The sequence below is a fragment of the Oppia nitens genome, unplaced genomic scaffold (genome assembly GCF_028296485.1).
Source record: "Oppia nitens isolate AA-2021 unplaced genomic scaffold, nextdenovo-longstitch-racon4-pilon3 scaffold8_pilon_pilon_pilon, whole genome shotgun sequence".
Lineage (NCBI taxonomy): Eukaryota > Metazoa > Arthropoda > Arachnida > Sarcoptiformes > Oppiidae > Oppia > Oppia nitens.
This window is the reverse complement of record NW_026533252.1, coordinates 392,513-403,517: the sequence shown is the minus strand read 5'-3', so window position 1 is coordinate 403,517 and position 11,005 is coordinate 392,513. Positions and strand designations below refer to the sequence as shown.

Genomic DNA, 11,005 nt, shown 5'->3' with positions numbered 1-11,005 from the left:
CAATATTAAATGTTGACGCAATATTGTATAGTGACGCAATAATGTTGATTCAATATTAAATAATGACGCAATATTAAATGTTGACGCAATATTAAATGTTGACGCAATATTAAATGTGGACACAATATTAAATAGTGACACAATAATAATGTTGCTTCAATATTAAATAATGACGCAATATTAAATAGTGACGCAATATTAAATATTGACGCAATATTAAATAGTGACGAATAATAATGTTGACTCAATATTAAATTTTGATGCAATATTAAATGTAACGCAATATTAAATGTTGATGCAATATTAAATGTTGACGCAATATTGTATAGTGACGCAATAATGTTGATTCAATATTAAATAATGACGCAATATTAAATAATGACGCAATATTAAATGTTGATGCAATATTAAATAATGACGCAATATTAAATAGTGATGAATATTAAATAATGACGCAATATTAAATGTTGATGCAATATTAAATAATGACGCAATATTAAATAGTGATGCAATATTAAATAATGACGCAATATTAAATAGTGACGCAATATTAAATAATGACGCAATATTAAATGTTGATTCAATATTAAATAATGACGCAATATTAAATAATGACGCAATATTTATTAGTGACGCAATATTAAATGTTGACGCAATATTAAATGTGGACGCAATATTAAATAGTGACACAATAATAATGTTGCTTCAATATTAAATAATGACGCAATATTAAATAGTGACGCAATATTAAATATTGACGCAATATTAAATAGTGACGAATAATAATGTTGACTCAATATTAAATAGTGATGCAATATTAAATGTAACGCAATATTAAATGTTGATGCAATATTAAATGTTGACGCAATATTGTATAGTGACGCAATAATGTTGATTCAATATTAAATAATGACGCAATATTAAATAATGACGCAATATTAAATGTTGATGCAATATTAAATAATGACGCAATATTAAATAGTGATGAATATTAAATAATGACGCAATATTAAATAGTGACGCAATATTAAATGTTGACGCAATATTAAATAATGACGCAATATTAAATAATCACGCAATATTAAATGTTGATGCAATATTAAATAATGACGCAATATTAAATAGTGATGCAATATTAAATAATGACGCAATATTAAATAGTGACGCAATATTAAATAATGACGCAATATTAAATGTTGATTCAATATTAAATAATGACGCAATATTAAATAATGACGCAATATTTATTAGTGACGCAATATTAAATGTTGACGCAATAATAATGTTGTCACAATATTAAATAATGACGCAATATTATTGTTGACGTAGTTATTAAAATAACAAACAGAAAATAAAAATAAATTTTATTAAATAATTATAAATATAATTTAAATATATAATTTAATTATTAATTTACTTACATGTTGTCTATTCGATGGCTCTACTAGAACTGAGACGTTAAATAATATTTTCACTTTATTTATATTTATTAAATATTGATGCAATATTAATGTTGACTCAATATTAATGTTGACGCAATATTTTTATACAATATGCTCAGTTTATTATATAAGTCAACAATTGTATCTAAAACAGTAAAAATAAAGGTAATTTCATGAAAATATTTCTCAAATCCGCCATTTTTTCTGTTCCCGAAGAGATATCAAAATTTTAATGCATATTTCTTATGCTTGTTTTTGATGCTTTATACAAATCTATACCTAAAATAATTTCTTAAAAATTTCTTAATTTTGCCCGCCATTTTTTTTATGTTCCCGAAGAGATATCAAAATTTTGATGCAACTTTTCAATGCATTATTAGTAGTCCTCTAACCGAATCTGAAATCAGAATTTCAAAATTCGCAAAAAAAATGCTACAGACAGACAGACTCAAAAAGCCATTATAGATTTCAGTAAACAAAACTTTTCAAGTTTTTTTTGAAAATAATATACTATATTATTAAAAAATAATAAAATAATTTTTTCTCACTATTAAATTTTAATTTATCTTAAGCATTATAGAAATAACATATTTAATAAAATATTTAATTTTGATACTAAAACTTGCTATTTCTTATTTTCTCTGTTTCATCATTTTTCATATCTTTTTACTGTATTATAATTAATAAAATAAATAGTTTTACCTTATTATACATTTTATTAAATGGATATAATATTAATTTATTATCAGCATATACTACATGACCTTTAATATTATATACTGTATAATAATGTGTATAAAAGAGTATATATTTATTAATGTGGCACAACTAGATAACAGCATTTTTTAATCAAATATTTAACTTTAAATATAAATACATTTTAAAAAAATAAAAACTGATATATTTATTAAAGAATTTATAAATCAAATAGTATTGAAACATTATGTTATATTCCCATTAAATTTCTTATTTATTTGCAATAAGTATCAAATAAAAACCACATAAAAGCTTTAAATATTGACAATGATTTAGTCAAAAAYTGATTACAACAATAATGAAAGTGTTATATGTATTGTCTCTAATTTATTTAAAGTCATTGYTGGCGATTGCGGCCAATGACGATGAAATTAAATCCTTACCCGGMCTACCGGAGCCAACAAAATTCAAACAATATTCGGGTTATTTAAATGCATCGAAAGGCAGACATCATTTCTATTGGTTTGTCGAGAGTGAAAAAGATGCGGCAAATGCACCGGTAGTTTTATGGTTGACTGGCGGTCCCGGATGTAGTTCTCTGTTTGCTATGTTTACCGAAAACGGTCCGTTTCGGGTGAACTCAGATGGAAAGACATTACAGAAACACGACTTTGCCTGGAATTCAGTGGCAAACATACTATGGATGGAATCACCTGCCGGTACGGGATTTAGCTATGAAGACAATGTGGCCGAACCTCATAATAATGACGAGACTACAGCTCTTAATAACTATTTAGCTCTCGAAAGCTTTTTTCTAAAATATCCGCATTTGAAGAAAAACCAGTTTTATATAACCGGCGAAAGTTATGCCGGAGTTTACATTCCGATGTTAGCCAAACAAATCTATGAACACAATTCAACAATTAATTTAAAAGGTATTTTTCAAAGTTTTTTTTAATTATTATTATGATATTTTCATAATTGTTTTTTGTTATAAAAATAATTATGTTATTTTAAGGGTTGGCTATTGGTAACGGTTATATACACGAGGATAAGTTTGACAACTTTGGACAATCCCGTTATGACTTTGCTTTAGGTCATGGCTTACTYACAACAGATACGTACGAAAAACTAACTGAAAATTGTTGTGAATGTAAAGCTGGTGTTATTGAACATCAGTGCGATTTTAGTCAACCCGCAAATCATAGGTATTATACTCTATTAATAATATACTATATATATATATATATATATACATTATTATATTATCATTAAGTTATACTTAATCTCAATACACATATCATTAATTGTTTTACAATTAAAATTCATTAGCAAATGTGCTTCAGTACGACAATCAAGTGTGAGTACACCCAATCCATATAATATCTATGATAACTGTGCGCCAGATCTCAGTTATCAGCAGCTGTTCAATAAATATTATAAACAAGCTTACGATAGGATAGGTTTTAAGGTTGACTTTAATAATAATGATAACAAAGCCAATTGCTATCATTACGGACACTCACTATATCTGAACACTGAATCTGTGCGAAAGGCAATACATGTGCGAGAAAACAGTCGTCGATGGGAAGGTTGTGGTGGTCCTTATGAAAGGGTACACACGGCCACACAGGAACAAAACACATTGGATCTGATCAACAAATATAAGATCGGAAAGTTTATTATATATAACGGTGACTTCGATACTGTCTGCGACTTTATTGGTGACCAACGATTTGCCGACAAATTGGGTTTTACTCAAACAGAAAAATATCGGTATTAGTAAAATAGATATTAATTAATATTTAAAGATGTATTTTATTATAAATTATATGATATTATATTTATTAGTCGATGGACTGTTGATGGACAGCCTGATGGAGTGATCGGTGGTTTTGTACAGCACTACGAAAAAGGATTCAGTTTTGTGTTAGTCAGGGGTGCCGGACATATGGTGCCATACGATCAACCGGAAGCTGGACTTCAATTATTGAAATCATTGATTGGAAATACAAAACTTTAATACTGTACTGTTATATGATTACTATTTTTATTAATAATTAAATAAATATTATTAAATTTCATTTACTGTATTGTGATTAATTTAATTATTTTTTAATAATTACAATATTGATATTATGGAGCATTTATTGAAAACTACTGCTATCMTAATAACTTTATGATGAATATATAACGTAACAAATTTAACAAATATTTTATAATAACTTTAAAATTTATATCAAATGATGAGTAAAATTAAACTGTTATAAAGTATTTATCATTTGTTGAACATAACATCTTTTATTTTATTTAAATTTAATACTCTATACTAAATTATAAATTGTATAAATGGTATACTATTGGTTAAATAATTAGAATTAAATATTTCATAACTATATAAATATTTGTGAATAATTTAATATATGTATAATATTATTATAATATATTATATTAAATTAATACTGTAATATAATTGTGATGTTAACTTACAAGGTTTTTCTAATTAATGCACAAAATTAAACATACAGTATATTACTTCAAATGCTTTAATAAAAATTATATAATATATAATAAATTATCTCAATTGAAGTTAAATATACCAGACCTTCTTGTTTGACAAAAATTGAATAAATAAAAACATAAAAATTAGTGAAAATATAAATTTTGTAAATAATGTTCACATAATCTAATTTTTAAAATGAATATTGATTTATATTTTTATACAGCAATATTGCTAATTGGTCATTTAGCTACGGTAATGTAATTTTAAATATTATTTATTTATATATAAAATAATTTTTTAATTGTTAAATAATAGCCATTGGGAACTTCTACAATAGGACCTGCTTATGTTGACCTAACCTATATACTTGAAACATCCATACAAAATATATCATACTGTTCCATTTTTATAGCAATTGGCCAATTTTTGGGAACACTTGGTATTTTAATGTAGTTATTATATATTATTAATTTATTATTTTTATGATTATCTTGTATATTACTATACTTAATAGCTGGCTTAACATTCAAACATCTAAATAGACAATTAGTAATTAGTTTATTGTTATTATTGGGCGCCATATCTGTGACATTGATACCATTGACTAGACATCTATGGCAGACCTATTGCTTATCACTAGTGTTCGGTATGGCTGCCGGTGTATGGTTTGTATCTGTATTTGTATGGATACTTGAGATCTGGAGAAACAGGTCGGCGCCGGTACTGTTCTGCGCACAGTTGATGCTCGGATTGGGCTTCTCGTTGGGTCCGCTAATAGACAAACCCTATCTGACGGGTGACACGAGTGTTGGYAATGTGACTGTTCAAGCGATTACTATTAGCGAAAGACGCTCTAAACTCATAACACCGTTCCTCATAACGGGTTGTGTTGAAACCATTTGTTAGTATTAGTCATTATATATGTATATACAGTATATAAACATTGATTACAATTGATATCTAAAATATTCTTACATACATTTTTTAGGCCCAATTCTACTGTTAATAATGTATTTTATTAAACATTATTCAAAGCAAAGTTATAATCAAAATGCAGTTAAACCTAATCAAAGAAGTGATGACAATAGGAATGTGTTATTGAAAGCATCATTAGTTTTATTAATGACAATTTGTTTGTCCTCATTGACTACAATGGAGTTGATATTGTTTGTGTTTGGACCCACATATTATCAGCTCATACCTGCCCGATTCAGCGCACCATCAGCTGCTGCACTGGTGTCTACAATGATAGCCTGTTATACTGCAGGACATGCCATCAATTTTTTTGTCGGAATGAAACTAAAAACCAAAACAATTGTCGGCTATCACTATATTATTGCATTTGTCTCATACCTGTTCCTACTATTGGTTCAAAACTCGACGACTTGTATTTGGATATTAGGTATAACTCTTGGATTTGGTGTATCGGCTCTATTTCCCGGTCATATGGCTTATATACAGAAACACCTAAAGCTGACAAACAAGATATCAACATTTTTATGGTGTACGACATCTATTTTAAATACAGTACCGACTCTATTGATCGGTTATTTCATTGAACAATATCCCAAAAGTTTTGTTTTTATTGAACTTTCATTACTATCATTGGCGTTGCTATCAATAATTATTTTTAAACAATTAGTATAAAAAATGAATTTAAATTTTATATACATGATAATTGAAAATAAATTTAAAAAAAAATATTTAGTTAAATCAAATTTTAATTATGATTTATTATTTTTATTACATTTGTATGAAAATGTTAATATATACCTTTTCATTACAATAAACATAACTAATGATATTAATGATATAATAAGTACTGATATTTCAATAACAATGAAAACATTGTGAAATGTTTCGATAWAACTACTGAATATAAGGGCTGCGATTGTATTGATAACACCACAGATACACCACATAAAAGTCGATACTTTATCGGTTATATTAATATATTTCTCAAAGAAAGTCATGTGTCCCGGAAATAGAGCTGAAATAGCCAGTCCTATGGCTGCACTCATTATCCATAACCCTATCTCAGAGTTTTGAACAAATATAAGACAAATTATTACTATAAATGCTATGACATAATGATATGATATGATATAAATAGGTTTAACAGTCATTGTTATGAAAAAATTAAAGGCCTGTCCAATAGTATAACAGGCTGTCATCACAGATACGATAGCCGCAGCTGTAGGTGCTCCCAGTCCTGCTGGTACATATTGAAAATAGGTGGGTCCCAAACCAAAATATACAATTTCTAATGTGTTTAGAGATGATAAACTAATTGTCATCAATATTATTGTCGCATATTTGGTCCACTTTTTGCCATCCATTGGCTTAATAACCGATCCATTATTATTAGTATTACTATTAGCAGTACTTTCAATGATCTCTTGCTTTGGTTTTTCGTAAGGTTTTATGATAAACATTATTATCAATAATAGAGGAACTGTTAGATAATATAAATAACAATTACATTAAAAATTACTGTACTATTTATATGTTATTTATACAAAGTGCTTGTAGTCCTCCACTGACTATAAATGGTACCATTAGTTTTGATTTGCGCTTCTCTATGTCTATCATAACTATTGATCTGTCCATTTGTGTCTCATTTCTCCTGTCATTGATATCTCCCGTCAAAAATGGTTTGTCTAAAATGGGTCCAAAAACAAAACCAATTCCATACATAAGTTGTGATAAAAACACTAATGGACCCGATCTGGACTGCCATATCTCAATTATCCAGGTGTAATAGGCAGCTAACCACACACCAGTCCCCAAACCAAATATGAATGCACAGGTATATATTTGCCATAACTGTGTTGTCAATGGTATAATAATTGTACTAGCTGCCATTACCAACATAAATAATATGACAATTAATTGTCGATTGCATATTGTAAATAGTAATCCACCTAATTATACAAAATTATCAATAATTATATATTACAAATAAATAACAATTAAGATAAACTAAAAAATGAATAATTAAATAATTATTTTTATATTTTTACATAAAGTGCCCAAAATATTTCCAATGCATAAGAATATTGCAATTTGCGAAATGTTTTGTATGGAAGTGTTTAACACATATGTTAGGTCAACATAAGTAGGTCCGAGTATTGATATACCCAATGCCTTAATATAATAAATAAAATAAATTTATTTAATATTTAATTGTTTTGTTTATTTTTTTAGAAATATATACAATAATAAAAAAAATTATTAATAATATAAACAAATGATACATTTCATAATTATGTAAATTAATAAAAATATATTTATACTTACAAATGCAGCATGCTCGAATAATAATATTCCAGTATAACAATATAAATAAAAATCTAATTTTGACAATTTTATTAACATGATTGTAATAAATTAGTTGATATATAATTGACGACTTAAACTGATATTAACACACATTATTAAATTTTACAAAATATAATAAAATATTTTAGTATTGTCATAAAATTACAATTTTAATTAATTTTGTATCATTAGTATTAAGAATTTTAATATTTCATTGCGATAAATAAATTTTATATACTTTCTATTAAATAATATGTTTTCAAATAAAACATCTGTTTTTATGTTATGATTTTGTTGTATTTTAGTTTTAACAATTAGTTTTATTTAATAATAGTTATGTGTTCAGTCATGTTATTGCATTTATAATTGTATGCACAGTGAACTAAATCAAAAGTTTAAAAATCATTTTTATATATTACACAAATCAATAATTTATAATAAAACAAATATTAAAAAGTTATAAACTGATGCCCCATATAATATATAGTACGTATTTATTATATTATATACAATTCATTTAAGTAATAATTTAGTATAAACAAATAAAAAGTAATTTAAAAGTAATACATTTTTTAAATGCTACTTAATATTTAGTTACAATTAGAAATGTATTATTTTTATTTTTTAAATTAATTAAGTGTAAAAAAATATTATTTGTTACATAATATAATTCTATAATTTATTTTTGATTTAGTGATTTATAATTAAATATTTATTATGTTACATATAATAAAATTTAACCTTGTACAGTACTTTAGAGTTTATTAAATATAAATTAGATATTAAATATAATTAAATATAAATTTAGAGTTTATTAATAGTTTTTTTTTATAATATTTTAGGTATAGTACTATAATTATACATTAATTGTACAGTGTTTAGTTATTAAATAACAATTGCTAATAATTGACAATTTAAAATTTATAATAAATTATTATGTTTAACTTTAACTTAAAGTTTTAAAATAATGTCACACAGTATTTTTAATAATATTTTATTTAATAATAATTTTAATACTTTAAAAATAAGTTAAATTACATGTTACTATTTAAAATGCGAGTAAAATAACACATTTAATTCAATTTTTAAAATTAATAATAAAATATACAGTTTTTCTATATTTATAATTATAATCTTTTTATAGTAAATTTAATAAATAGTAATTATGAATTTTCTTCAATAAAATAAACAATAGATTATATTATTTAATGTATTTGAAATCTTTAAAACATTTTTGTTAACTAAACATAAAATTAATATCTATAATTTTTTAATAAAATAAGTTTTCAAATATAAACAATTACAATAAAATTTTATTATTTAATAAAAATTTACAAAATAGTTTTTATATAAAATCATATATTTGATTTCAAGTCATCTATTTTTTATATGAGTTCTTTTTCAACCGCATTCACAGCACTCTTAGGTTTATAATGTTGATCCCAGAGCTCCTGTTCCCCATAGCCTTTATCAAATATATTTGAGTATTTATCAGTGAATCCCCAGACCGTAACGCCAACACATCGAGGAATGGTTTTACAGGCGGAGAATGCCTTTTCATAGTCTTGTGCTTGTTTAGCCTTTTTATCTGCCGACCCTGGTAGCTTATATCTTATATTCAGCTCAGTTATGGCTACATCTAAGCCTAAATCAGCAAATCGTTTCAAATTTTCGTGTAATGTGGAGGCAACGCCACCCTCTCTGAAGTGGGCCTGAACTCCCACACCATGTATGGGCACACCTTTTGCTTTCCACTCTTTTACCAACTCATACAAGGCATCACTCTTTTTGTTTTTGCCTTCAATACCGTAATCATTGATATAGAGTTTGGCGTTTGGATCAGCTGCGTGTGCCGTACGGAAAGCCTCCTCAACATAGCTCGGACCCAATGTATCCAAAAATAGGCCTTTCCTCAACTTATTGCCCGATCCGTCTTCGTTGAGCACTTCATTAACCACATCCCAGGCATATATCTTACCCTTGAAATGTGTGGCAACTTTTGTGATGTGCTCTTTGACTACTTTCTCGAGTTCTGCTTTATTTCCATGAAGTGCCTCTGCATAGGCCGGTATCCTCCGGTGCCATAAGAAGGTGTGTCCACGCATTTTCATGTCGTGTTGTTGTGCGTAAGCGACAAGTTTGTCGGCGTCACCAAAGTTATAGTGTCCGCGACTGGTCTCCAGTGCCGCCCATTTCATCTCATTTTCAGGCGACGCACTATTAAACTCTGCGCCCGCCATCTGATTGTACTCTGGATCGGACAGTGCATGTGCTGCCAGTGCTGTCCCAATATATTTTTGTTTAGCCTTATCACGTAAGTGCGCTTCTATGCACCTAAAAATACATTAAATAGTTTTGTTTTATTTAATTAATAATTAATATAAATAATAAATAAATAAATATAAAATTAATTACACAAATAATAGTGAAACCAAAACAATTGATGTTTTAAATAAAGACATTTTTGCAAAGTAAATGATATAAAATAATAAATTAATTCATTTGTTACACTATTTATATACATTTTTTTATTAACAAATACATAAAATAATAGATATTACAAGTGTTTGAAAATAAAAGATATATTAATCAATATCTTATTTATTATTGATTGTGAGGAACATATAAACTTATTACTCGTATATATATGTACTGTAAGTTATAAATAATTATTAAAGTTTTAGATATGTTGTACCAAATAATAATTTACTAAAACATACAAATAATATATTAAAATGTATGATAAATACTATTTACTAATTTATTTATTAAAAATAATCAATAAAAATGAACTAATTGATCGTAAAATCAAAACTAATAAAAAAATTATTTCTTAAAATATACAATAAGTACATTTTTACGTAAATTTACTATTTTGTAATGTATTTTCACTATTAGCTATTTTTTAACTAATTAATAATTACTAATAAGTGATTAAAGATATTAACAAAATAATTAGATATATAAGCAATTGATTGTAAACTGATTATTATGGCAAAAGTTTTAGTCACATAAACACATATAACATATTTTTAAAGGTAAT

General features: G+C 26.0%; 3 protein-coding genes across 3 annotated transcripts; 1 reads left to right on the top strand and 2 right to left on the bottom strand.

Annotated features, from left to right (window-relative positions):
* The first annotated feature begins 2,449 nt into the window (after nucleotides 1-2,449).
* Nucleotides 2,450-4,167, top strand: LOC128963957 (lysosomal protective protein-like). Its single transcript, XM_054310508.1, has 4 exons — nucleotides 2,450-3,073; nucleotides 3,157-3,346; nucleotides 3,471-3,914; nucleotides 3,990-4,167. Exons 1-4 carry the CDS (start codon nucleotides 2,497-2,499, stop codon nucleotides 4,159-4,161), a joined length of 1,383 nt encoding a protein of 460 aa, XP_054166483.1. The 5' UTR covers nucleotides 2,450-2,496; the 3' UTR covers nucleotides 4,162-4,167.
* Nucleotides 4,168-5,708: 1,541 nt separating this feature from the next.
* LOC128964037 (uncharacterized) lies at nucleotides 5,709-7,506 on the bottom strand. The gene is made up of 4 exons (XM_054310595.1): nucleotides 7,161-7,506; nucleotides 6,515-7,096; nucleotides 5,995-6,114; nucleotides 5,709-5,788 (listed from the first exon to the last, which is right to left on the bottom strand). The coding sequence occupies exons 1-4, from the start codon at nucleotides 7,504-7,506 to the stop codon at nucleotides 5,709-5,711; spliced, it is 1,128 nt and encodes a 375-aa protein (XP_054166570.1).
* Nucleotides 7,507-9,336: 1,830 nt separating this feature from the next.
* LOC128963978 (endo-1,4-beta-xylanase A-like) lies at nucleotides 9,337-10,446 on the bottom strand. Its single transcript, XM_054310533.1, has 2 exons — nucleotides 10,378-10,446; nucleotides 9,337-10,296 (listed from the first exon to the last, which is right to left on the bottom strand). The coding sequence occupies exons 1-2, from the start codon at nucleotides 10,422-10,424 to the stop codon at nucleotides 9,348-9,350; spliced, it is 996 nt and encodes a 331-aa protein (XP_054166508.1). The 5' UTR covers nucleotides 10,425-10,446; the 3' UTR covers nucleotides 9,337-9,347.
* Between the last annotated feature and the right edge of the window lie 559 nt (nucleotides 10,447-11,005).

What these genes read in the sequence shown, in the direction of transcription:
- LOC128964037 (XM_054310595.1), bottom strand. Translation starts at nt 7,506, where the DNA reads ATGGCAGCTAGTACAATTATTATACCATTGACAACACAGTTATGGCAA. An exon ending in TGGAGGACTACAAGCACTTT is followed by an intron (nt 7,097 to 7,160) that starts GTATAAATAACA and finishes ATTATCTAACAG; the next exon opens with TTCCTCTATTATTGATAATA. An exon ending in TGAACCAATAGTAGGAACAG is followed by an intron (nt 5,789 to 5,994) that starts GTATGAGACAAA and finishes ACTCCATTGTAG; the next exon opens with TCAATGAGGACAAACAAATT.
- LOC128963978 (XM_054310533.1), bottom strand. Translation starts at nt 10,424, where the DNA reads ATGTCTTTATTTAAAACATCAATTGTTTTGGTTTCACTATTATTTGT. An exon ending in TTGGTTTCACTATTATTTGT is followed by an intron (nt 10,297 to 10,377) that starts GTAATTAATTTT and finishes ATGTATTTTTAG; the next exon opens with GTGCATAGAAGCGCACTTAC.